At 35.3% G+C, this 27,315-nt stretch overlaps 1 protein-coding gene across 1 annotated transcript; it reads left to right on the forward strand.

The window, feature by feature from the left end:
- The first annotated feature begins 2,027 nt into the window (after positions 1–2,027).
- On the forward strand, positions 2,028–6,275 carry LOC149496863 (TPR repeat-containing thioredoxin TTL4-like). The gene is made up of 7 exons (XM_089720634.1): positions 2,028–3,260; positions 3,907–4,102; positions 4,189–4,364; positions 4,445–4,778; positions 4,881–5,079; positions 5,187–5,293; positions 5,877–6,275. The coding sequence occupies exons 1-7, from the start codon at positions 2,341–2,343 to the stop codon at positions 6,027–6,029; spliced, it is 2,085 nt and encodes a 694-aa protein (XP_089576760.1). The 5' UTR covers positions 2,028–2,340; the 3' UTR covers positions 6,030–6,275.
- The last annotated feature ends 21,040 nt before the right edge of the window (positions 6,276–27,315 follow it).

The following is a 27,315-nucleotide window of genomic DNA, read 5'->3' on the forward strand; positions in this document are numbered from 1 at the left end:
ATTAATATAAAGTGGATCCCACTAAACCATCTTGGATTGAGTAACATACTATTTTTATCTGGTTCGTATTATGTTAGATTACGAACAAGCAATTCATTTACATGTGGAGATAGAATTATTTCATAGTATTCAAAAAACAAAGTTGTTCTGCCATGCAAAAATTTTAGCAACTCATTAAGAAAAACAAGAATATGTTTGATTGAGATAAATATTTTAACTTCAAAATATATGCAATTTACTTGTAATTCCTATAATTATATAGAAATAATACTTCACACGCACATCTCTCTTGAAGGAAATATATATTGAAAAAGACATGAAAAATATATTTCACTGAAGTTTTTCTTAGCTACAAAAGAATGATGACATTAGTGTTTAACAAATTCATTCAAGCGACAGTCTTGCTTTGCTTATCAAAACATTTTCTACTATAAATTTTAAAGAATCAATGCACAAAATTAAAATGCATAAACTTAAAAATCTCAAGTAGTATCTTCATAAACGGAAGTAAATATGCAATGTAGTCTTTTTTTTTTTTTCCTTTGACTAAGATTTATTTTCACAATATTTAAGAAAAGAATATTGTACTAATTTTCCTTCACTAATATATTTTCTCCATAAAGTTTCTCCTACTAAGACTTTAACGAAGTAATTCTTTGAATAGTGGTCATTAAATAGTCAATGTTATGAAATAGTGGATGTTTTATATAGATTAGAAGTTTATATTTTTAATTAGTGAAAAGTCTATTTTCTTAATTTGTATAGGAATCTATTTTCTCAATCAGCGGGTCACTCATGTACCTCTCTCTCTCTCTATATAGCTTTTTGTCAATAAGGATTATGCTCTCATATTATTCATTTCTATATTTTTCCTATTATTCTATAACATCATTTATTTATTAATATTATTTTTGAATTTGAGGAACACAATGATAAATTTGAAAGTTTTTTTTTTTTTTTTGGATTTTAAGAAATAAGTCTTAATTTGTCCCTTTAATTTAAGAGTAACATCCAATTTACTCGAAAATAAACTTTTATACAATTTATTCTTTGAGCTTGCACTGAAGAAAAAAGCTCAATTTTTCACCAACAAATAAATAAATATTTGACTTAAATCAAATATAACTAAAGTTTAATTAAATATTTGATTTAAATCAAACCTAATGAAAAAATAATTAAAAATAATAATTAAAAAAATAATTAAAAAAAATAATTAATTTTTTTCCAAAAAATATTAAATTTAATTAAATATTTACTAATTTTATAATTTTCAAATCAATTATTTTATTTAATTAGGCAATATACTGTATAATTTTTGTTATATTTTTAGACAATATTTTTCCAAATTATTTAAATTTTTAAATAATTTTATTAATTTAAAATATTTATAATTATTTTTTTAAAAAAATGAACTTCTTATTAGTTGTAATGGTAAGTGGCTTCATTTCTGAAAATGTATATTTAAGAAATATAATTATTATTTTCTTTTTAAATGATATATCTATATAGAACAAAATACTTATCTACATTAGATAATAAATATACAAAAAAAATAAAGGCTAATAAATTTTAGAAATAATAATCAATTATTCATTGAATTAATGATCAATTGATAAATAAACCGTGCAAGTAATTAATCTCCTTATAAAACATATTTGAAATTCTAGGCGTAAATAAGTATTTCTTTTTCACATTTTTTTTTTGAAAGGGAAAATATTAAGCTGTATTATTTCTTTTTCACATTTATACACCTAATAATCCAAATTTTATATCATTTATAGAAAACCTATATATTACTAAATATAAATATTACCATACATTTATTTTTCTTTTCTGTTGAAATTCAACATTAATAATTTTATTAAAAATAAAATAATACATAAATTTATTCTTATTACTTAGCAACTGTTTAGAATAATCAAAGAGGAGAAACAAACAAGCAAGAGCCAAAGAAGAGTGGAGAGTGAACAGTGAGTGGAAAAATAAAAAAACAAAATAATAGGAAAGTAAGAAAAAATGTCCGTCTGAATCTCTCTCTCTCTAAACAAGTTGTTATCGGTCACATTCATTCTTTGCTTCCTCCTTTTATACTACGAGATCCCCATCTCTCATTTCTTTCTTTCCTTGTTCTTTCTCTATTTTTTTTTTCTTGTTTCCCTTTCTCTGTAACACAAAATGAAAACCTCCATGTCTCTTTAAAACCTCTGTTTTCTTTTCTCTTGTAGTATTTTGTTGTACATCCACGTTCTTGTGAACAATATACTAATATAGACATTGAATTCTTGAACAGAACTAACTATTTTCTTTTTGTTAAATTTCAACTTTTTTGTCCACCAAAAAATGTCACAGTACTCTAAAGTAGCCTCACAAGAAGCCATCAATGAGTCTTTGACTAACAGATTCCGTGACTCAGTCACTTGCGACAACACCAATAAGCTGGATTTCAAAGAACTCGATCTGGGTTCACCAGTATCACCATTAACGATTCGTGCATCTGTTAATAATGCTACTAGCACCACGGGCACTTCAAGTAGCAGTTCAAACTCCTCTGGTTCATTTTCCAACAGCGGAAACAGCAATAGTTGTACTCAATTGGCCAAAAAGCCTGAAAATCACTCTGGTGAACTCTCTGGTTTATCTGAGACCAGCCCAGCTCGGCAATCCAACTCCAGTGGTCGCAATTCGAAACCGGGTCATCGAAGATCTATCTCTGCCGGAGTTCCATTGATCTACTCTGGTTCAAGTTTTGGGCCTTATAGCAATGGCAGCAACTTTGGAAATAATGGAGCAACCTCTGTTTCTACAACTTCGGGCTTTGGCTCAAATTTTCTGCCTAGTGGTAACATTTGTCCCTCAGGCAAAATCTTGAAGACTGGATTGACTTCTCGTCTCGCGAATAAGGCAGACACACATACCCTTGGTATGGGAACGGCAAACTATGGACACGGCAGCATTATGCGTGGCGGAAATGGAAGTGCTGGTAGTGCTAAACCGGGAAGTGGAGCAGGCAGTGGTGATCCAGAGGAATTGAAGAAGGCAGGTAATGAAATGTATAAGAGAGGTAATTTTGTGGAAGCTCTAGCTTTGTATGATAAAGCTATATCGTTGGCACCGGAAAATGCGGCCTACCGAAGTAATAGAGCGGCGGCTCTGACGGCAATGGGAAGGTTGGGCGAGGCCGTGAGGGAATGTGAGGAGGCTGTGAAATTGGAGCCTGGTTTTGTCAGGGCTCATCAGAGGTTGGCCTCTCTTTATCTTAGGTAAGTTTGTTTCTCTTTTTCTTGAATGATCATGATTACCCTAGATTTTGCTCATTTGCTTCTGGCTTGTTCTGGATTTGGTGAAGATCTAATCACTATGATTTTGTGGGTGGCTTCTTCTTTGCTTTCTCTCTAGCTCTTGTTGAAGTTCTGTTCTTTTTGATTGGTGATCTAAGAAATTCTCTCATTTTCTCCTTTTTGATTATCTTCTCTGCTCAACGTTCTCTTCTAGCTTGGAAAGAAGAAAAAGGTGGACCTGTGTTTGTTCTAGAATTTGAGGAACTAGCTAAATAGCTGGGGATCCCTCATTTATCATGGCATTAAGTTCTTAGATTCTTGGATTCTGTATGTTACTTGTAGATTCAGATCCACTGTTCTGTCTGCGTTGTTGGTTCTCAACCTTTTCTGTATTTCAATTTCTAGTTTTATGACTTCCTCTTTTGGACTCGAGCTCGAAACCCTCTAGTTATCCTTAATATCTTTTTCTAGTTCTCCATTTGTAAGTGTTCCATTGATTATGATTTATGGACTATGATAGCTTTCTCTTGTTTATGTTGGTTGGTTGTTGTTTGTCCTTTTCTACTATATTCTGCATCAATTAGCATGACTGCATATCGACAATCCTTAATAATGGTTAGCTTGTCAGGTTAGGGCAAGCTGAAAATGCTCGGCGCCACTTATTTTTTAATGGGCAACAACCAGGTCCAACTGAGTTGCTGAAGTTGCAGTCATTGGAGAAGCATTTAAATCGATGCACAGATGCCCGCAAGATTTGTGACTGGAGGGGTGCCCTTAGGGAAACTGATGCAGCTTTAACCATTGGAGTAGACTCTTCTCCTCAGGTATGAGTCATGGCCTCAAAGTCATCAAGTTTCTGTTTCACAAGGCACAATTTTGGATTCCTGAATTTGTTAGGATGTAATTACAGCTTATTGCTTGTAAAGCAGAAGCTTTTTTGAAACTTCATCAACTTGACGATGCTGATTCAACCATATCAAACATTCCTAAACTTGAATATTATCCTCCTCATACAAAGTTCTTTGGTATGGCTGCTGAAGCGTATGTGCTTTATGTCCAAGCCCAGATTGAAATGGCTTTTGGAAGGTGAGTTTTTATATGAACTACAACTGCAAAAAAGTTTTTGCTTTTGGAACGAGTGAGAGTGGATAATAGATTTGTTGCAGATTTGAGAATGCAGTTTCAGTGGCTGAGAAGGCTGGGCTGATTGATTACAGTAACATAGATATAGCTATGGTGTTAACCAATGTCAAAATGGTGGCAAGAGCTCGTAAACGTGGTAATGATCTTTTCAGTTCAGGAAAATATGCAGAAGCTAGCTCAGCTTATGGGGAAGGCCTAAGATATGATGCTGGCAACCCTGTTCTGTATTGCAATCGAGCAGTTTGTTGGTCTAAGCTTGGGCTATGGGAAAAATCTATAGAAGACTGCAATCAAGCTCTTAGGATCCAACCGAACTACACCAAGGCCTTATTTAGAAGAGCAGCTTCAAATGCAAAAGTGAAGATTAATTTATGTGCTGAAAATTCTCTTTTGGACCTCGTTTGTTTTTATTTCTTTTGTTGATAGTTTATCTGCTACTGTTGTTTTGTGATGCCATAGCTAGAACGTTGGGCAGAAGCTGTAAAAGATTATGAGGCCTTGAGAAAGGAATTACCTGGGGATAATGAGGTTCTGGAATCTGTGCATCGAGCTCGTATTGCACTGGCAAAATCTTGTGGAGAAGTTCATAACACCAAATTTGGTGAAGTAGAAGATGTTTCCAGTCTTGATAAGTTTAAAGCTCTAATATCTTCACCGGGTGAGCACTTGGTTGCCTTAATATATATCCTTAAAAAGTGATTAATTGATGATCACTCTCCTTCCACTCTTTCCCGCTTTATGTTTATCTAAACTATAAATTTGCAGGTGTTAAGATTGTCCATTTTAAAGCAGCATCTGATGAACTATCCGAAGATATATCCCCATTCATAAATATGCTGTGTGTTCGGTATCCATCTATTCATTTTCTTAAGGTAGGTTGGCATGTCTCACTGTCTTTAATTAAAAAGACAAATGCAAGGATTCTATTTCATTTTATTGGTTTTTTTTTTTTTTTTTTAAATGAGATATTTGTACCTTGTTTCTATTTGTCATTTTGATAGATGAGTCGAGCCAAGTCAAGTTCTGTTGGATGTGACCTCAATTTGTTAAAAGTATACTCGAACTCGATTCAAGCTTAAAAAACATAAAAAAATTTAAGTTCAACCTTAGAGTCGTTTATAATTTATAGTTAAAAAAACATAAAATTTTTCCTTTTTAGGCTCAAACTCAAGCTTGAACTCAACTTGTTTATTAAATGAGCTCAATAAAAAGTCTCAAGTTTGGCTTGTTAATCTTATTAAATGAGTTCACATGAATTTTTTGTTTTTTTTTTTTTTTTTTTTGAGATGAGCCTTGAGCAGCTAACGAGCGACTCGGCTCATTTATAACCCTACATTTTTATGAGTAAGTTTATTAGTCATTTGTTGCAACGAGACAAGAACACTTTTATTGCTTGTGTATATAATCTACTAATATAACAGACATGTTAATGATTGTTTGTGGACTATATTGAAGGTGGATGTTGAAGAGAGCTTAGCAGTAGCAAAAGCTGAGAGCATAAAAACTATTCCGACATTTCAGATCTACAAAAATGGAGACAAAGTGAAGGAGATAACCCGCCCGACCCATCAGTACTTAGAGGATACAGTAAGGGGTTACAGTTTGTAGAGTATGTTACCCCATCCCAGATTCTCTCTCTCTACGTATTTTTTTCTTTTATCCGATTGCGGTTAAAAACTCATGTTCTCTTATTCTGCTATTTATAATAGGAATTGGCAATTTTTACATATCACATAATCATTCATAGGGTTGTAATGCAATGGAAACATTTAAAGAGTGAGATAGATTTGTACTCTCATTTTGTCCGTGAGGCATTTTAACCAGTATAGTAAATGTATTTGTATTTCCTTGTTATTATTACTATTACTATTTCTTGAGAAAATGCAAGAACGTCATAGCATAAATGTTTGTTAATAGATAGTTGTAAGAGTTTGGGATACAGGTTGGTTTGGATTTATCTTTGTACTTTTTATAAAAAATCCTGTGGCACTCTCAACCCTCACTTTGATCTATTTATCATTTCAATTTATAAAATTACATCTATTAAACATTTAAATTTATCTATTGAACACTTTAACTTGTAAAATTAAATCGACTAGACACTTATTGGATAATTTGTCAATGTGAAAATTATTATTTCAAAAGTGTTATTAACCATATATCAAATTAATATTTTTCATGTAAAAGCTAAAAGCTTTAAAAACTTGTTTCTAGCGTGACGAGATATGAGATTATTACAAAACTAAAAGTTGAGGGTATTGAGATTATTTTCATATAAAAGCTAAAAGCTTTAAAAACTTATTGTTTCTAGTGTGATGAGGAATGAGATTAAACTAAAAGTTGAGGATATTGAGATTATTTTCCATATAAAAGCTAAAAGCTTTAAAAACTTATTGTTTCTAGTGTGATGAGGAATGAGATTATTACAAAATTAAAAGTTGAGGGTATCACAAATTCGATTTGAAAGTTTAAGGTGTCAATTTTTTTTCATTAAACTTCAGGAGTTAAATTATGTATTCAGCCGAAGATTGAAGAAAATTTAAGGTGTCATAATTTTTTTATTTGTTAAATTTCAGGAGTTAAACTATGTATTGATGGTTGGAGATTAGCAGGGAATTCAAACCGGTATTTATAGGCTTGAAAATTCAAAATCAAAACCAAATTCTACTATCATAAGTCCTCTTTTGTAATCCAGCATAGAGAAACTATGTCCCCATTTGGCGGAGTTTTCCATCATAAACGTTATATATAACATTACAATTTACAACTCAATTTCCTGAATGGTTGACTTAGACTACATGATAACAGCTATACATAACCACAATGCAACAATAGTATAAATTCATTCATGAAAATGCAGAATATGTTATTGGCTAAATATATAAATTCATCTTTGTACTTTTCATAAAAAATTATCGCACTCTCAATTTTTATTTTGACTCGTTCAACTTATAATCTGTTAAGTACTTTATTTGCCCATTAAACATCTCAACTTGTAAAATTGGATTAATTAAACATTTATTGAAAACTTAAAAATGTAATATTATTGTTCCAAAAGTTGTATTGACAAATATCAAATTAATATTTTATATATAAAAGCCAAAAAATCTTAAAATTTACTGTATGTAGTGTAAAGAGGTGTGAGCTTATTATAAAAAATGAAGTTCAGAGTGTTACAAAGTCGATTTTATATTTCAGGATGTCACAAGGTTTTTCGTTGAAATTCAGGGGTGAAATGATATATTCAGCCATACATCATTAGAGACAACAAAATTCAATCGTATCATTCAGACTTAGGCTTGCTCAAAAATTGATTAGAATAATTGTGGAAAGTAATTGGAAATATAGCCTTTGGGGCATCCAATTCATCAAAATGCAATTTGCCCATCATCTATGGTTATTGTTAATTTTTCAATAACCGATTAAGCTCCATAATTTAATTAATTAATTAAGTAATTTACTTAATTACCAACATAATTAATTTAAACTAGTCGTCTTCTCGCACTTCGCGTGCGAATATTATATGGTATTTAAAAATAAAAATACTATTTTTATTATAGCAAATAATCTCTTTCAATAATTCAAATATCAAATATATTATACTTACTAATTCCCAAAGAAATAAAATAAAAAATAATGTTTTTTTATAGATTCTTGCAAAAGGATCAATATATTAACATATACATATATAAATTAAGTTTATAATTAATCTTGAATTTTTTATTTTTTAGAAATATTTTAGTAGGTTTTAAAATAATTTTTATAAATGTCAATTATTATTGAATTCATTTTGTATAAATAGTCTAAAATATGGGCATAAATCCAATAAAGATTAAAAACATAAAAAAAATTCATTAAAGTTTGCATAATTTGAAATAGGTCGAGAAACACTGTCATATCTCTTCACAAAAGAAAACATATATATCAATTTAATCATACCTTAGTTGATCATTGATGTCACGACCCATTTCCATGGACCGGACCGGCACTAGGGCCCAGGTAAGCTTAAGGCTCCCGAGGCCCGTAGTAAGCCTGAAACACTACAAATTTGCTATCTCAATAAAATTTTAAACATTTACAAATTCCCTTGCTTACAATACACTATAGTTATAATACAGGCTCACAGAATTATTCCATCTATAATAATACACAACTTAAAAGTATACAAGTTCTATAACTGCGGAGTTTACTGACGGATGTATACATATAAGTCTTCGGACATTTATCTATTTAATTGATCAATACTAAAATTAGCGAATTTCTTTTTTAACGGCGAAGAGCAGAGTTATAGCTGGAATTTAGAAAATGCTACTTCCTGAAAGATTTGAACAAAAGAGATGTGAGTTTATTAATGAATAATAATTATTGCACAACACACGCATTCACACAATTGTATAAATATATCAACCTAGTCATCCGACTAGGTATATGCTCACACAGCCAGTCACACAAATGGCATATCACCAGCACTCACAATTATTAACATCTTCATATAATCACATCACGTGGAAATTAGTCAGTGGAGTCACCGAACCCCCGATGAGCCGTCCTCCCACATGGCTCATCCTCTCACATGTGCACCAGGGAGCCGATCCCCCATACTGGCCGACCGGTCTAATCCTCACTTGACCAGCCCTCTCATTATTTTTCCATTCTCTCTTTTCTTTTCCATACCAACAGGAGGCAACCCGGTCGTCTCCATCAAATCTAGATCATCAGGCGCTCACAACAGGAGGCCACCCTGCGGGCTGCGATCAAATCTAGATTATCCGGTGCGCCCAATAAAGAAGCCAGCCTGTGGTTAACAATAACGGTAACGGTAGGTGCACACGGGGGCGCCGATCTCCCATTTACCCGGCTAACAGAAACAGAATCAGGATCCATATAACAGAATCAGGATATAACAGAATCAGAATCAGGATCCGTATAACAGAAACAGTCTCACAAACCCATGGTGACCCACTTCATCCCAATTCCACACAAACAAAGCAAGGCATTGTCACATCACAACTAATCAAGCATTGCAATTAATTGCAGAAATATTGCAAAGTTAAACATCGGAATGCAATACACAATTAGACATTCATACTCAAATGCAAATAAATAAATAATATTAACAATAAACAACAATGATAGAATAAATAAGTAATTGAATAATTAAGTAAATAGATGATAGTAAAATAATTAGAATACTTTATTTACTATGTATTAAGTTATAGAATTATTCTAAATAAACCTATTACTTTATATTGTTAACTAAGACTAGTCTAAGTTCTATCGAAATTTCGGCAGCACCTCCCCTAAAAATTGGGCTATTTACCTACTCAAATATCACAATAATATATATATATTAATCATTCAATGCACACAGCCCATCCGTCGGGCGATCAAACAGTTAAATTTCCCTTCCTCCATCCAAATAATAATGTCAACATTCAACTATTAATTCACAACTTATAATAATCTTCAAACGTGTTCCAATAATATTACTGAACATTCTTTGCTTCACATAAATATAATCAGCTTCTTTAGCTAATTGACAAATAAATGAAATCTTTTATATATCTATATACATATAAGAACACAATTACAGATATTACAATTTTATGTTCTAGTTACAATGCTACTTGCTGAAATAATATCGAAATCTTTTAAAGACCAGCTTATAAACTATCCTATAGTTCAAACAAATGGTATACTATCTTAAATGCAATTGTCGTATTTTCCCAGTTGAAGTTATGTGTTTAAGATTTCTCGATCAATGTTTGAATTCTAACTTATAATCTATTTGATTTATTAGTAGAATATTTATTCATCTTATCTTAGTATAATTATTAGCATTTACTAAGTTTTTGTACTACACTTATTTGCACCCATAAATTTAATCAATAGTAACTCGTATCCTATTATAACTCTATTAGTCAACTAATGATTTCTAATAATACACTTGGCCTATTAGCTTTTAAATATTCCGCCGAACACCCGACAACATCTCTCCTTAATCATACTCAACATCTAGTTTAAATTACCGTAGAACGATCGGCAGCCCATCCACCAGGCAAAGAACTTTAAATAAAATCCCCATCCTCCTATCATTATCAACCCACCATTCTTCGTTATACAGTAATTATAAAATCAATATCTTGAATCCATAATTTACTATGAATTACTTAATAAGTAAAAACAAAATAATTTCTTAAATTGAATCAATAAGTCTTATTTATATGCCTACCCATCATTGATTTTCACCCTTCAAATTTAATCACAATCAAATAAATGGTTTGTTTGACTGCACCTATTTATATTTCAGGACCTATAACCAATTATTTACAACACTAAATCCTAGATTTTCTTTTAATAAGCCAAGTATAACTTCGATTTAATCTCAAGTCATGCTAACAAAATAAGCTAACAACCAATTTATTCATGTGATTAGAATACCCAATAACTTAGTTACTGCATTTCTACCAACCCCTCCTTAATTTAACTTTCTGTGATATTTACGGCTTAGAAGACTAATTTTCGATTTCTGTCGTCTAATGATTCGAACACTATACAATATCAAAGTGCAAAACTAATTGCAAAACTAGATTCTATGTAAAAATTGGTATATACTGCCTATGAGGAATTCTAGTCACCGAATCCACCGCTGTCGCCGCCGTCTATGGTGGCCGGAGGTACCTTGGTTCCTAAATCTTGCAATTCTTACGCCAAGACGCAGCAAATTTCATATAGAACTCAGTTCTATAGCCAACTACTGCAATTTATGTCAATATCTAACAAAATCCCAATTTTTATTTCTTAAATCCCTAAGTCCCATTTTGATCAATTCCTGCGTTAAATCGCCTAATCTATGCAAAATGATTTCTAAAGGAGTGAAATGGGAGGATAATCAACTTACCTCGCCGGAGAGTATAGTCGGAGTTGCTCGGAGGGAAGGACGGAGACGCGACTGTCTCGATCGCGCTAAGGTCCCCAGCTTCGCTGTGACTCTTGCGCTCACCAGAAACGGAAACGGAGAGAAGGGAAGGAAGGCGGGCTGCTGCGGCGAGGAGTCGACGGCGAGGAGGCGCTGGTTCTGGTGGTCGGAAAACCAGAGAGGAGAGGCAGCGAGGTCGCGCGCTGGCGCTGGCGCAAGGAAGGAGAAGGGGAAAGAAAAAAGAAAGAAAAAAAAGAAAAAAAAAAAAGAAAAAGAAAAGAAAGAAAAATCTTGGGCTTCTAGACCATTCTGGTTCGATTCGAACCGATTTGGTCTAATTCTATGATTTGGCTCAATTAGCTTGGTTTTCGAGTTTTTCGCTTGGTTTTCGAAAAAATCGAATTGGTTTACGGGTCCAATTTAGCAATAATAAAATACTAGCTGGTGTAATCTTATTGGTTGAAATAAAAATTTTATTTTTAAATGAAAATTCTACGAAATTAAATTTTCGGGTTGTTTCAATTGAGAACTAAATATACTTTGTAATTTCATTTCCATCACCATTTGATCAAGCTTAGATTTATTAAATGCCATGAAAATAGTCTTGTATTGTTTGCAAGAAATCCATTTCTTTTTGTTCAAAGTATGATGTGATTTTTTTTTTTTTTATGATTTCATTTATATTGAAATAGATGTTTATACAAATTCCATAAAAATAGGAAAGTAAAAAAAAAAAAAAAGGAAAATGAAAGAAAATATTAATGACATTGTTAATTATTTATAAAAAGAAAGTGAAAAGTTTTTAAAATATTAATGATATTATTAATTTTATTAATTATTTAAAAATTAAAAATATTAATGATATTAATTAAATTCTCAATTAATAATATTAAAAATAATTTTTTAAAATATAAAAATTATTTCCAACTCAATAGATTAACATTGCCATATAAGCACCTTAATTTAAAATGATGCCGCATAAACATTTAGGACTCAACTTTGATATATTTATATAGATAGATAGATTCCATTGTTCAGTTCTCAACCTAATGTAATTAGTTCAGGAGTCAAAAATCTTTGAGATGTTGTCTAACTTATTGTTTGTTGGAGGTAATCAAACTGACAAGTGATAAATTTTTAAGGTTGATTGTCCCTTATAGATACTCCTCTTTTGGCAAACAAGATATACCAAATTAAACTAGAGGAAGTAAGCTTCCCAATGATATATCAATCACGTATCAAAAGATGATTGCAATTATCATAAATCAGCCAATAGTCATTGCAATAATAGTTAGAAGCTTGGCTGTTTTGAAAGCTCACTACATCCCTTCTATGTTTTTGCTTTTGTCCTCAGCTAGATTAGACCTAGTCCAATTTTAAAGCCATCTAAAGATGTTGGTCACATGGCATCATGCTATTAGCAAGTTCATGTTTTTTTTTTTTTTTTTTTCCAAAATTAGTACTCCCTTTATTCCCTCTTTAAGTGTCGTTAAAAGTTTAACACTCTCTTTCAAAAAAAAAAAAAAAGTTTAACACTACAGTTAAGGAAAAAAAAAAAAATACTGGAAGAGCTATAAACTTGTCCTCATAGTGTGCCAAAAGTTACTATTTTGGCCCCTGTTTTTTAAAATATATTATTTTATCTCATATATTTATTTAGTCCAATTATTTCTTCTTTCCATCAATATTTAATTTTTTGTCGTTAAACTTAAAGGAAAAAACTAAAATACCTTTGTATCTTTCCTTCCCTTTCTATTCGTTCTTTCTCCCTTATCATTGAAATGTTTGATAGTTAGGCATGCATAAAGTTTTATCATTTGTTCTTTTACGACATTGTTGCTTTTTTTTAAATTTATTTAAGTTTGGCAGAAAATCTAAATTAAAGAGGGATTTTAAGGGTGTTTGTGTCTTTTTCACAAACTATTTAATGGAAAAGAGTTAATTTTCTGACTAGTGTATAATAGTAAAAAATATAGGAACAAAGTAATGTATTTTAAAAAATAGGGAGACAGAGTTATTAATTTTAATATAAAGACGAGATTATAATTTTTCCGAAATTGTTTGACTAAAATACTTTTTATTAAAGGGCAATGCTATTTGGATCTTGAATCATAACTATTGTCATCAAAAGTCACCAAAACTACTTTATTGGTTATAAGTAAATTACTTTGTTGCCCTCAAACTATTTAGGAGAAGAAAGGTTTCATTCTCTTCTAGCTTTTAATTCTCTTGGTTTTGCTAAAATTTAATGACAAAATTTAATTTTTATGCACAAGTTGACTAAAAAAAAAAAAAAAAAAAGCTTAGTAAGTAAAAATCTCTCAAATTTTGGCTTCGTTACTCATGCCCTAATTTGAACTTTTTGATATATGTATATCCTAAAATACAACTTTGAGATTAATATTATCATATACTCAAGTTAAAATTTAGGTTTGAAATAAAAAGTTATAAATTATAGACTTGTAACTAGGGTTGGGTTAACTTAATTCTTATTCCAAAACAATGTTGCATATGAATAAAAGATAGAAATAATTCTTTTGCCCAATCAATTTCTCTCTCATCTGCCTAATAGATGTTGAAATTCTTCTGTGTTAGATAATAATCTTTTGAATCAAATACCTAGGTCATATGACTTTCAACCAAACAATTAAATCCAAATAGAAAATTTGAAGCCATGTGATGCAAGTAGATATAAGGATTCATGCAAAGCCAAGTCCATCCAATTTGAAAGTATTTCCTTAGGAAAAAAGCTCCACAGTTGAACGGTTCATTCCCATCGGGAGTCTTTTTAAGAACTTCGCCATAGTTTAAAATTTTTCATTCCCCTTGGTTCGACACTTTTTGAGTGATCGAAATTGAAGTTTTAACACGGAAAAGTGGTTGCACCAATCTGACTCGAGAGGCATCCCAAGGTGGGAATTTTTTTTTCTCATTTTTCAATTAATTCCTTGAGTTAGAATAAATGTCATGCGTAGGTTTAGGAATTTAATTTAATGCCTTAGTATTAATTCCTAAATTAGTATTAAAACACATGTTTAATATTTTAAAATAAATGCTTAGGTTGTTACTAAAATTAATGTTTAAATTAGTATCTAAGTACATACATGCTTAATGTAGACACCTAGTTACATCTAATTATATGCGCTAGTTAGATATTTAATTACATGCTTAATTATATGATTAGATATGTCTTTAAACACATGATTAGGATAAGAACCTAAACCCACACTTAGGTTTAATCCTATACCTTAGATTTCAATACACATCTTATGCCTTATAATGCCATGTCTGGTTCTATTTCATATATGCCTTCAAAGTAAGACCCTTGACTTTTGATATGTTACAAATGTTTCTTTAATATGAAATACATGTTGTTGGGACTTGTACGTTGTCGTGGTGATTAGATGTGTATGTTGCCCTACGATGAGCTTTGCATGTTGATATTGCTTCTACCTCCTCCTGAAATTTTTGGTGACTAAAGCAAAAAATGACACTTTTTGTGACACCCAAAATCTAGTTTTGTAAAACTGGATTTGAAGAGTTATATTACGTTTAACATCAAAGTACTGAAGAAGCAATGCTTAAGACTTAACCATTTAAAACATTTATTTTAGTGGCTTAGAAAAAAATTTTAGAGAAATTCTATAGAAAAACTACAAGAGTTTTCCCTATATTTTAAATGTCCCAAAATATAAAAAAACATTTTACTTCTATATCCATTCGCACCTCAACTACATTTGTAAAATATTTTCCCAACACTATTCAACATTTTCAGCCCATCATCCATGACATCTCATTAAAACTCAACATAAATTATAAATGAGTTTCTTTTAATTGAAAGCATTTAAAATAGTCATCACATGCCATATAATATTCTAACCTAAAAATAAACTATTGTTTCAATAGTAAGTTCATAATGTGCCGACTCAAAAAAAAAAAAAAAAACATGCAGTGCCTTAGTTATATTTACATGCCCCTAGATTATTCCAAAAACTGAAAGAAAAGAGAGATTGTTTGAAAATTGATTGAAATGGAATAAGACCTTTGATAAGTTCGACACTCGCTATAGACCATCTGTTAGATTATTTTAATCTAAGTGGCCTATGTAAGTAAAGGGCTGGTTCTAATTAAGGTGGCCTAAGATGATGGTTATCGGGCTTAATGGGATGAGGACGGTTAAGGTTTTAATACCCTTCCTCTGCCTTATAAAAGATCAAGGAAATCAATAGCGTCGGTTAAGAGAGTGTGATGGCTATCTTAAACACATAGCGGTGATAGGTTGTTTGAGAGAATGTGAAAAGAATACTCCCGTTGCTGTTGATAATTCTCTGACCATTAATAGAGAACTCACGGACAAAAGGCCAGAGTGAAGAAACATAGATCTACTGTTACTATGAGAATCGAATTGTCGCAACGAGGTAATCAATAACTATGGATCAAGGTACGCTTCCGCTTATTGTGTATTATTATTTAACAAATTCTATGAACAGTAAGATCTAGGCTACATCAAAGTTTATTTTAACATGTGGTATCAGAGCCTGTTCATGTTCTAGATTTGTTTGATAGTCTTTTATTTGGCTTAATTAATGGAAATTAATTTCGTATTGTGAAGTTGATTAATCTGGTATGAACGAAGCCAAAATTATAGAAATTGAAAACTAGTTGTTTTCTTTATGCTTTATAAATTATTCTGCTGTGTTATTTATAAAGAAAGGTTATGCCATCTTATTGTGTAATGTCATTAAAGTTTTGAGATCTTAATTCAATCTCATAAAGTTTTGCATAAATCAATGTTTAATAAATGTAAAACTTGTTAGTCACCAAAGTGGCATTGTTTGGATTAGTTTATACATTTGATTATGTGGCTTTCAATTGTTCATGTTTGTGCGATGTTGTTAAATGATGTGAAAGATAAAATTGAACAATTGAGATCATTGATTATAACGTTGTGAGGTTACCCACCATTACTTATAATCAATGGCATTAAAGAGACTTATCATTGTACTTGATAAATATGAATGTATATCCAAAGATAACATGCATATTGTTTGGAGCATTATTGAATAATTAAGGAGTAAAAATGGAACTGGTTTCCAGTGAGGAGCACGGGCGTGCCATGGACTCCAGAGAGCATCACGGGGTGTGCTATAATGAGCACAGGTGTGTTGTGGACTCCAGTGAGCAGCACGGGTCGTGCTGTAATGAGCACGGGCGTGTCCTGAGTTCTAGAGAGTAGCACGAGCATGTTGAAATTTAGCACGGGAGTGCCCTGAGTTCTAGAGAGAAGCACGGGCGTGCTGTAGTAAAGCATGGGCGTGTCACTGCTCTTGACTTGCATAAAGATTTGCAAGTTGCTCCACATCAATGAAAGTCTATTAAAGTATTTTCTTCTTGGCATCATTATTGGTTAAAGTTGTGTATTTAAGTATTACCCAAAGGTGAATTTAAATGCATAATTTAAGTTTGTTATTTGTTTGAATCCATTTATGTTTTCTCAAGGTATTAATGTATGAGTATATGTATAATGTTGCAGTTTCTTCTAACATGTTCGCTGTGGGCACTGGGCTGATTAAGTTCAATGGATTGAACTATGCTGATTGGTCGAACAAATCCATTATTAGTTAGGAGTTTTGGACTTGGATCTGGCATTAGTCTTTAAAAAGCCAGCAGCCATTACAGAGACCAGTACTGAAGCTAACAAGTCCCATTATGAGGCTTAGGAGCGGTCTAATAGGCTGAGCTTGAACTTAATGAGGATGACAATGGCTGAAAATGTTAAGCCATCAATGCTCAGAACAGACAATGCTAGAGAGTACATATTGAAAATTAAGGAATACTCCCAATCGGATATAGCTGACAAGTCCATCGTAGGATCCTTGATGAGTGAGCTAACGACCAAAAAGTTTGATTGGTCCCAATCTATTCATGATCATGTGACTGGCATGCAGAATTTGGCTGCCAAATTAAAGTCGATGGGAATGTATGTGAGTGAATCCTTTTTAGTTCAATTTATTATTAACTCACTTCCTCTTGAGTTTGGTCAGTTCCAGGTGAATTACAACACCCTCAAGGAAAAATGAAACATTCAGGAAATCAAGACCATGTTGATACAAGAGGAAGGGAGATTAAAGAAATTGAAGGAACACTCTGTCAATCTCACATTTCATAATGAAGTTAGTAGCAGAAACAACAAATCAGGGGAGAAAGGCAAGAAAAGGGACAAAGCTCCAATGAAGGTCAATGAGGGCCAAATCTGTAAAGAGTTGAAGTGCTACTTCTGTAGGAAGAATGTTCACTTCAAGAAGGATTGTCCTAAAAGGAAGATTTGGTTCGAAAAGAAAGGTATACTTTATGTTTCAGTATGTTTTGAATCAAATCTTATTGAAGTGCCTAATAATACCTAGTAGTTAGATTCTGGTGCAACTACTCATGTGTCTCATGTTATACAGGGATTCCTTTTGATCCAACCTATAAACGGAACTGAAAAATTCCTGTACATGGGAAACAGAATGAAGGCACGAATAGAGGGAATTGGGACTTATAGATTAATCCTCGACACTGGTGGTTATCTGGATCTTCAAAAGTGTCTCTATGTTCCTGAATGTGCCAGAAATTTGGTTTCTATAGGGAGGTTGGACAATATTGGTTTTAATTTCAAGATTTGTAATGGTGTCTTTTTATTGTACAAACATAAGTACTATTATGGTTCTGGTACTTTGATTGATGGTTTGTATCGTTTTAATCTTGATGTTGAATTTGTTGAATCCCTGTTTAATGTTGAGCACAATATCGGTAATAAACATAGTGCATATAATGAATGTTCTTTTTTCTTGTGGCATCAAAGGTTAGGTCACATATCCAAAGAAAGGATCTTGAGGTTAGTGAAAAGTGAAATCTTACCTTAATTGGATTTTACTGACTGGGACGTGCGTATAGATAATTAAAGGTAAGCAAACTAAGCACACATTAAAGAATCTAGCCACAAGAAGCAGTGAATTGCTTGATCTTATACACACTGATATATGTGGTCCTTTTGATGTTCCCTCTTGGGGTGGAAAAAAATATTTTATCACTTTTATCGATGATTTCTCACGGTAGGGTTATGTTTATTTGCTACAGAAAAAGTCTCAATCAGTGGATATCCTTAAGATATTCACTGATTAGGTAGAGAGGCAGTTACATAGAAAAATTAAAGCTGTGAGATCTAATAGAGGTGGTGAATATTATGGTAAATTTAATGAAAATGGACAATGTCCAGGTCCATTTACAAAGTTCATTGAAAGTCATGGCATTTATGCGCAATACACAATGCCGGGTACACCTCAACAGAATGGTGTAGCTGAAAGGCGGAATCATACTCTTATGGAAATGTTTAGGAGTATGTTAAGTAATAGTACTGTACCTTTATCATTATGGATGCATGCATTAAAGACTGCTGCATATTTACTAAATAGGGTTCCTAGTAAGGTAGTTTCTAAGACCCCTTATGAACTGTGGACAGGAAGGAAACCTAGTTTAATGCATCTTCATGTTTGGGGTTGCCTAGTAGAAGTTAGGATATATAATCCACATGAAAAGAAGCTTGATGCTAGAACGGTTAGTGGATTTTTCATAGGATATCCTGAAAATCAAAATGGTACATATTTTATTGTCCTAACCATAGTACGAGAATTGTTGAGTCTGGTAATGCTCGGTTTATTGAAAATGGCCAATTTAGTGGGAGTGTTGAATCACGTAAAGTGGTTGTGCAAGAGATTCAGTTTAGAAATCCAACTCAAGTGGATTCTCCTAATGTCTCTTCTTCAGTTGTTGTTCCTCTTGTTGTATCACGGTTTAACAACATGGTCGAACAACAAAATGACATTCCAAATTCACAAAATGACCATATAAATGATGAACCAGTAAATAATGAACAAGTCACGATGAGCAAGTGGTTTCACAAGAAATAGCATTACGGAGATCACAAAGGCAAAGAAGGCCAGCTATTTCTAGTGATTATGTGGTTTACACGCTTGAGCATGAATGTGAATTGAGCATTGATAAGGATCCAGTCTCTTTCCAGAAAGCCATGAAATGTGATAATTATGTGTGAATACTCAAATTTTGAGGCTTCTCATGTTGTTGGTGGCATGTGAAACTCTTTAAATGGAGGAAAACACGCTGCTACAGTGCCATGCCAATTAGTTTGACTTTGACTTTGCTGCAGCAACTGTGCAAATAGTCCGGCCGGACCGGAGGCCATTTTGGACATTTACTGGAAATATGTCAATATGGTACTTGAAACGTCCGGAATTTCACGAGGATCGCAGAACCGGTCCCGGAATGATTTTTGGAGGTCGAAAACTCCTAAAAAAGCTCTCGGAGCGAGACATGGTGGCCACCACCAACTACGGCGGCGCCGGCCGCCGGACACGGCGGCTCCTGCCGCCCAGCATGGGCGGCACCTGCCGCCCCACCGCCTGGGCGGCAGCAGCCGCCCAGCATGGGCGGCACCTGCCGCCCCACCGACTGGGCGGCACCTGCCGCCCTCCCAGGCGGCACCTGCCGCCCCACCGACTGGGCAGCACCTGCCGCCCTCCCAGGCGGTACCTGCCGCCGAGCCAGGCGGCACCTGCCGCCCTGGACCCGAAAATGGCCTATAAATAGGCCATTTTCAGTCCAATTTTGAGACCCCTGTCTGTGTTGACGGACGAATCCTTCTCCCTCTCACGCTCCTTGCGTTTTCTTTACCGCTTTTTGCATTTAATTTATTTTTTATTGCATTTTTATTGTGATATTTGGACATTAAAATTAAACAAATTAAAATTAATTGATATTTCCTAAGCGAGGAGCTTAATCCGGAGTTAAGAAGCGGTCGTCGATTAAATCAGGTATGTAAATAAAACTCTGCCTATTTAATTTTAGCACTTCATGCATATTTCTCTTCTACTCTTAATAATTCTACAATTGCATAAATGCATCCACGTCATTATTTTTGGTAAATAAACTGCCTTAATTAATTTGATTAAGCTTAAATGCCCGGTTAATCAATAATCGTGGTATTAAAGTTTAAATCCGACAATATTGGCTAAAAGAGCCTAGTTAATTAATAACTACGGTTCAATTGCCTTATTTCGAACAAATCCGGCTTAAGTCCAATTAATCAATAATTGTGGCTAAAAGCCTTAATCAATCACGTTTCGAAAATAAATTGTGATTAAGCTCGAACGCCCGATTAATTGATAATCGTGGCATTAAAGCCTAAATCGCACATTTTGGCAAACTAATTGCCTAAAACAACACATTTTGGCCAAAGGCCTTAAAATCAACCATTTTGGCGACAATCGCCTAAATCGCACTTTTTTGGCAAACTAATTGCCTAAAACAACACATTTTGGCCAAAGGCCTTAAAATCAACCATTTTGGCGACAATCGCCTAAATCGCACATTTTGGCAACTATTGCCTAAATCAAATCATTTTGGCTAAAAGCCATTAAAATCAACATTTTTGGCAACATGCCTAAAAATCAATCAATCTTTGGCGAAATGCCTAAGCAAAATGCACAAAGCATACACACACTCATGCACGAAGCATACACACAATCATGCATAAAGCATACACACAAAAATGCACAAAGCATAAACAAAATGCACAAAGCATACACACTTATGCACAAAGCATACACACTCATGCACAAAGCATACACACTTATGCACAAAGCATACACACTCATGCACAAAGCATATACACACTCATGCACAAAGCATACACACTCATGCATTAAGCATACCCCTTCAAAGCCCTTCAAAGAAGGCCTATCGAACTACGTTGACTTTGATCTTCCATTCAAACGGAAGTACGTAGGCACGTTCGGGATTTCACCCCGGGTGGCAAGTCAAAATCACTCAAACATTTCATTAATCCATCATTTACCTTGCAAAGCATTCATTCATCGGTTAGTTTATCGGCATGACATAGTCTCGGGATCCATCTCGGGTTCGTAGATTGTGCCTTAATCATTGGGATAATTAATCTAGTAACTAGGTTAATTAAAAATGGAGTCACTTAGGGTTTTTTCCTAGTTTACCCTAAAATAATTAAACAAGGTGGCGACTCACACACATCACGTGTATTTCTTCTCATTCATCATATGCATCACATGCCTATGACATTTGGGGAAGGGGTTCACAGTTTGGCGACTCTGCTGGGGATTTATGTAATCATTTTGCATAAAGCGGACTACGATTGTTGTGTAAACTAACCCGCCCTTCTTTAGGGTATTATTTTACAATGCTTTATTTTGCAGGGTATCCTAGCACGAATCAAGTGTTCTTTCTTTAAGAATACTTGATGAGGAAATTTGAACTTAATTGAAAAATTTAATTAAGACATTAAAACTTGTTGATTTATTTGCACGATTGAGAATCTTTTTCTCCATTGCATAAAAAATGAACTTCAAATGAATTTCTTCTCTTCTGTTCAAACTTCTGAGTCTGGATAGCAAGTAGCGCTGATCGGCAGGTCTCTTTGATTATGCCGACGGACAGCCAAAGCGTCCTCCCTGTTACCGCAAACCATCTCTAATCCTTTTGGAGGTGGCACATGGGTATGCGTACCGTTGGACCCACGCGAAACTCCTTGTTTCACATGTGGTTAGGTATATCCATACTCAAGGTTCAAGGGTCCCTTAATAAGCCGATTCTCTATTTGTGTCATAGCCTATAGAACCTATCCTTTAGGACTATATGCACCCAATGGTACGAATCATCTCATTAAAATAAATTATGACGTGTTGTTGTGCGCATTCATGACATACCATAAGCATTAAAAAAAAAAAAAAGAGAGAAGAGAGTGGAGGGACACAAAAATATCCTTCTGTTTGTCAGTCATGCACAGTTGGACAAAGAGTCATTCTCTCTCATATCAGCTACCCTGATACTACTATACCCTTAATCCAGTTACCCTCATACTTACAGGTACCCCCTGTTCAAGTGCCAACATTAGTACCAACCACACCTACTGTGCTATCACCGACCTCACCAATCTCAACTGCACCAATGGCATCACTTTCTGACATCAAAAACCTTATAGAACAACTCGAGGCCAGAATGGAGGCCAGAATGGAGGCCAGAATGAATGAGGCATCGGCTGCCCAAAGGATTGCCCTGATAGCTGAATTGGGTAATGGTAATGGAAGTGGGGCTTCCGGTGAGGGAAGTGGACCTGCTGCTTCCAATCAAGGACCTGCCGCAGAACCGACAAATCCTACCCTTAACCTGGATGACATGCCTGCTTCTGAGCCAGAAGCTCAGAAAATGAGAAAAAAACTGGACACCACCAAACAGAAAAACAATGAACCTTTTCCCTCGTTCCTTACAAGGAAAAGGACCAAGGTCGCTCAAATGATCAACCGGCCTTCTGAACAAGAACAAGTAGACATAATCATAAAGAACCTGCAGTCTGTCTACCAACAACAGTTACAAACTCAATACTTACCAACCTTCCAGTCGCTCATTGCCGCTGCTACAAAGGTAGAGGATTTAATTCAAATGGGGCAACTGAAAGAAGACTCGGATTCCTCAAAATACGAGAAGCCTAGCCAAGCTGGCAAAGTCCATGAAATGGCAAGCATCACCCCCACGAATCCTTTACGTGTGGGCAATATGAGAAATGGCAATCGGTCAAGAAGGACATATACTGATCTCGGGATGCCAATCCTTTTGGTTTTCCGAGAGGCTGTCAAGGCCAACTACATCAAGCCCTTGGAAGCAAGGCCGCCACCCTACCCTTTACCAAGAAACTACCGAACCAATGAATACTGTGAATATCATCAAGGTCATGGGCACGAGACTGAAGCGTGCTGGACGCTTAAGAACCGCATCCAAGACCTGGTAGACGATGGTTCAATCATCCCAAGAAGTGAGTCAAACATTAGCACTAATCCCTTACCAAATCACGGGGTAAATGCTATTATTTCTGACCAGGAATTGATCGATCCTTTCGGGCTATTCCTAGAAATGAATGACACCTGTGTCCTGGACTTGAATGACTTATCCGAAGAGGTAACAACCGAGCTCGAAGTGGAAGACTTCATGCAACCTAGTCTCCTTGACGAAATTGCAGTTATCACAGGAAATGATGGGGACCAAGATCTGCTGAGCCTGATCAAGCCGAACGAAGGCCCTCTCACCAACTGGTACGCCGAGGAGGAGCGCGCTGCTGATAAACCCCCTCCAGAGTCAAACCTAGAGTCAAAATCTGTAATCAAATCTTGTATTGAGTCTGAGTCTGACCCCGAGTCTGAAACCGAGTCAGAGTCCAGTTCCAGTCTTGAGTCATCTGTGTCGGATTTTGAAAATCCAGATTTCAAATTTAATGTAACTTTTGAAGACGATTCCGTCATTATCAATAAAGGCTTGCAAATTATTGACTACCCCGCGTGTCTATCTTTCCAAGCATTTCCAAGCAAAAATAATGAAAAAGAAATAAATGAAATAAAAAAAATGAAAAAGAAAAAATAATAATTGACAAAGAAGAAAATGAACATACATACATTGCATTTGACTGTATGAACAAGGGACAGGTCAGTGAATGCTTGAGGAAGTTTGCTAATTGTTTCATGTGGAAGGCAAGTGACATCACGGGAATTGACCCAGCAATAGTGGTGCACAAGATTCCAGTATATCCCGAGGCTAAGCCAGTGAAGCAGAGGCTAAGAAGGCTGAAGACCGAATGGTCCTTGAAAATCAAGGAGGAGGTAGCCAAGCAACTGGAGAACAGATTCATAGAACCCATTACCTACCCGACATGGTTAGCAAATATTGTGCCAGTGCCGAAGAAAGATGGCAAAGTCAGAATGTGTGTGGACTATCGGGATTTGAATAGAGCATGTCCGAAGGACGACTTCCCCCTGCCGCATATCGACTTGTTGGTAGACCGAATGGCGGGACATGAGATGGTCTCCTTGACCGATCTTGCTGTCGGGTACAACCAAATAATGATGCATGTGCCAGACAAAGAGAAAACGACATTCATCACGGAGTGGGGAACCTACTACTACAGGGTCATGCCTTTTGGGCTCAAAAATGCCGGGGCAACCTATCAAAGAATGGCGACGACCATCTTCCATGACATGATTCACGAAGAAGTAGAAGTGTACGTGGACGATATGGTTGTTAAATCAAAAAACAGCTGAAGAACATACAACAGCGCTTGAGAGTTCTTCCTTAGACTTCGAAAGTACAATTTAAAACTCAACCCGACAAAATGTCTGTTTGGAGCTACATCCGGAGTATTTCGGGGGCATATGGTCAGTCGGAAGGGCATAGAAATTGATCCTTCAAAAGCCAAAGCCGTTATGGAAATACCAGCACCGAGGACTGAAAAGGAAGTTCGGGGTTTCCTAGGAAGGCTACAGTACATCAGCCGGTTCATCAATCAATTGGCTAATACTTGTGGTCCGATCTTCAAATTGCTCAGGAAAGGAGTAGCCGTAAAATGGAATGAGGATTGTCAGAAAGCTTTCGACCAAGTCAAGCAATATCTGTTATCCCCACCAGTCTTACAGCCACCAAGGCTAGGAAAGCCTTTGCTGTTGTACCTATCAGTGACAGAAGAAGCGATGGGTGTAATGCTAGCGCAACAAGCAGAAGATACAAGGGTAGAAAATGCCGTGTATTACCTTAGCAAGAGGATGCTAGAATCTGAGCTAAAATACAATAAGATAGAGAAGTTGTGTTTTGCTCTGGTAAGGGCCTGTACAAAACTGCAGCACTACCTCTCATCTTACACCACCTACGTCTTTTCTGAATCGAACCCCTTGAAATTCCTTATGGAGAGGCCGGTTCTTGACTGTAAAATGGCTAAGTGGGTGTCGGTGCTCGCAGCTTATGATTTAAAATTTGTACAACGAAAGGCGGTGAAAGGCGGAGCCTTGGCTGATCAACTAGTAGAATTACCGGTCGAAGAACAAATGCCGGAGGTAGAATTTCCTGATGAAGACTTGGTGAACTTGGAAAGTGAAGTCTGGGAAATGTACTTTGATGGAGCTTCGAACTACCATGGAAATGGGGTTGGAGTTGTATTCAAAACTCCTTGTGGAGAATACATTCCTATCACCGTCAAATTAGATTTCGACTGTACCAACAATGAAGCCGAGTATGAAGCTTGCATCAAGGGGTTAGAAGTGGCCCTGGAGAAAGAAATACAAATCCTTAGGGTTTTTGGAGATTCCAATCTGATAGTCTCTCAAGCTCTAAGAAAATGGAAAATTAAAGAAGAGCGTTTGGTTCCTTACCTACAACGCTTGGACGAATTGGCTCAGCAATTTGAGGATTTATCCTTCCACTACTTGCCGCGAGCCAAAAATCAGTTCGCAGATGCTCTGGCTACTTTAGCCTCCATGGTCAATGTAGAAGGAGACCGAGTCGTTCGATCTCTGACAGTGCGGCTACAGAAACAGCCAGCACATATCATGAATTTGGTCGATGACAAGCCCTGGTATTGGGATATACAGAATTATCTTCAGAATGAAGCCTACCCGGAGGGATCTACCAAAACTGATCAACGGACATTGAGACAGCTAGCATCCGAATATTTCCTTACTGTGGGAGTTTTGTACAAGAGAAGTTGGAATGGCCTGCACCTAAGGTGCGTTGATGAGAGAGAAGCTCAAGCCATCATGGATTCCTTACATAATGGGGAATCTGGTCCACACATGTACGGGATAGCCTTGGCTCGAAAAATTGTGAACCTGGGTTATTACTGGTCAACCATGAATGCAGATTGCGTGAGGCACGCGCAGAAGTGCCACGAATGTCAAATTTTTGCTAAGCTGCAAAAGCAGCCTCCAGTTAATTTGAATCCTATCACCTCACCATGGCCTTTCACAACTTGGGGCATAGATGTGATCGGAAAAATCCACCCGAAGGCCTCTAACGGTCATCAATTCATCCTGGTTGCTGTAGATTATTTCACTAAATGGATCGAAGCAGCCTCTTATTCGATTTTAAATGCCAAGAAGGCAGCACAGTTCGTTCGTACTAACATCCTTTGTCGGTACGGAATGCCTTTCGAGATCATCACAGATAATGGGTCTCACTTTCAGAGTGAATTTTCTAATTTGTTGAAAGAAACAAGAATTCAACATCATAAGTCCTCACCCTATCATCCACAAGCAAACGGGGTTGTAGAAGCTGCGAATAAGGCTATAAAAGTCATTTTGCAGGAGACTGTTAAAAAGCACAAAGCTTGGCACGAATAGTTACCGAATGCCCTATGGGGATATAGGACTTCAATCAGAACGCCCACCGGAGCAACTCCGTATTCTTTGGTACATGGTATGGAAGCAGTATTGCCTATTGAGCTGGAAGTTCAGTCGGCAAGGATTATCCAGGAGAGCCAGATCAGCGAAGCAGATTGGGCGAAGAATTATGATTTGCAACTTTTGGGTATGGATGAAAAGCGGTTGCAAGCAATCCACCAAACTCAAGTCTACCAGAGAAGAATGGCACGGCATTTTAACAAGAAGGTCAAAGACCGAAAACTCGAAGAAGGTTGTTTGGTTCTGAAGGAAATTAGACAGCCAATTCAAGATCCACGTGGGAAGTTTCGTCCTCATTGGGCTGGCCCCTATGTGTTGAAGAAAGCATTGTCCGGCGGAGCCGTCATCTTGACTGATTTGGATGGTTTAGAATTTGCAAATCCATGCAATTTAGATCAGTTAAAAAGATATTTTGTGTAAATTGTAATCATTTGCATAATGTAAAACGAACTACATTAGACCTGATTCTCTTCGGAAAAAAAAAATTATATATCGGAGATATGTAGGCAGCCCTCATTGGGTACGGTCTAAACATAAACAAAAAAGAAAAAACATACCATTTCATGATTCTTTCTTTTTTGCCAACAAAAAAAAATAATAATAACAATAATAAAAAAAAAGGATAAAAATAAAAAAAAAAAAGAAGAAAAAAAACCCGCTAAGTTGAAAACCC

This window comes from Jatropha curcas, chromosome 4 (assembly GCF_041381405.1).
Source record: "Jatropha curcas cultivar XTBG-Jc1 chromosome 4, XTBG_Jcur_1.0, whole genome shotgun sequence".
NCBI classification, from domain to species: Eukaryota; Viridiplantae; Streptophyta; class Magnoliopsida; order Malpighiales; family Euphorbiaceae; genus Jatropha; species Jatropha curcas.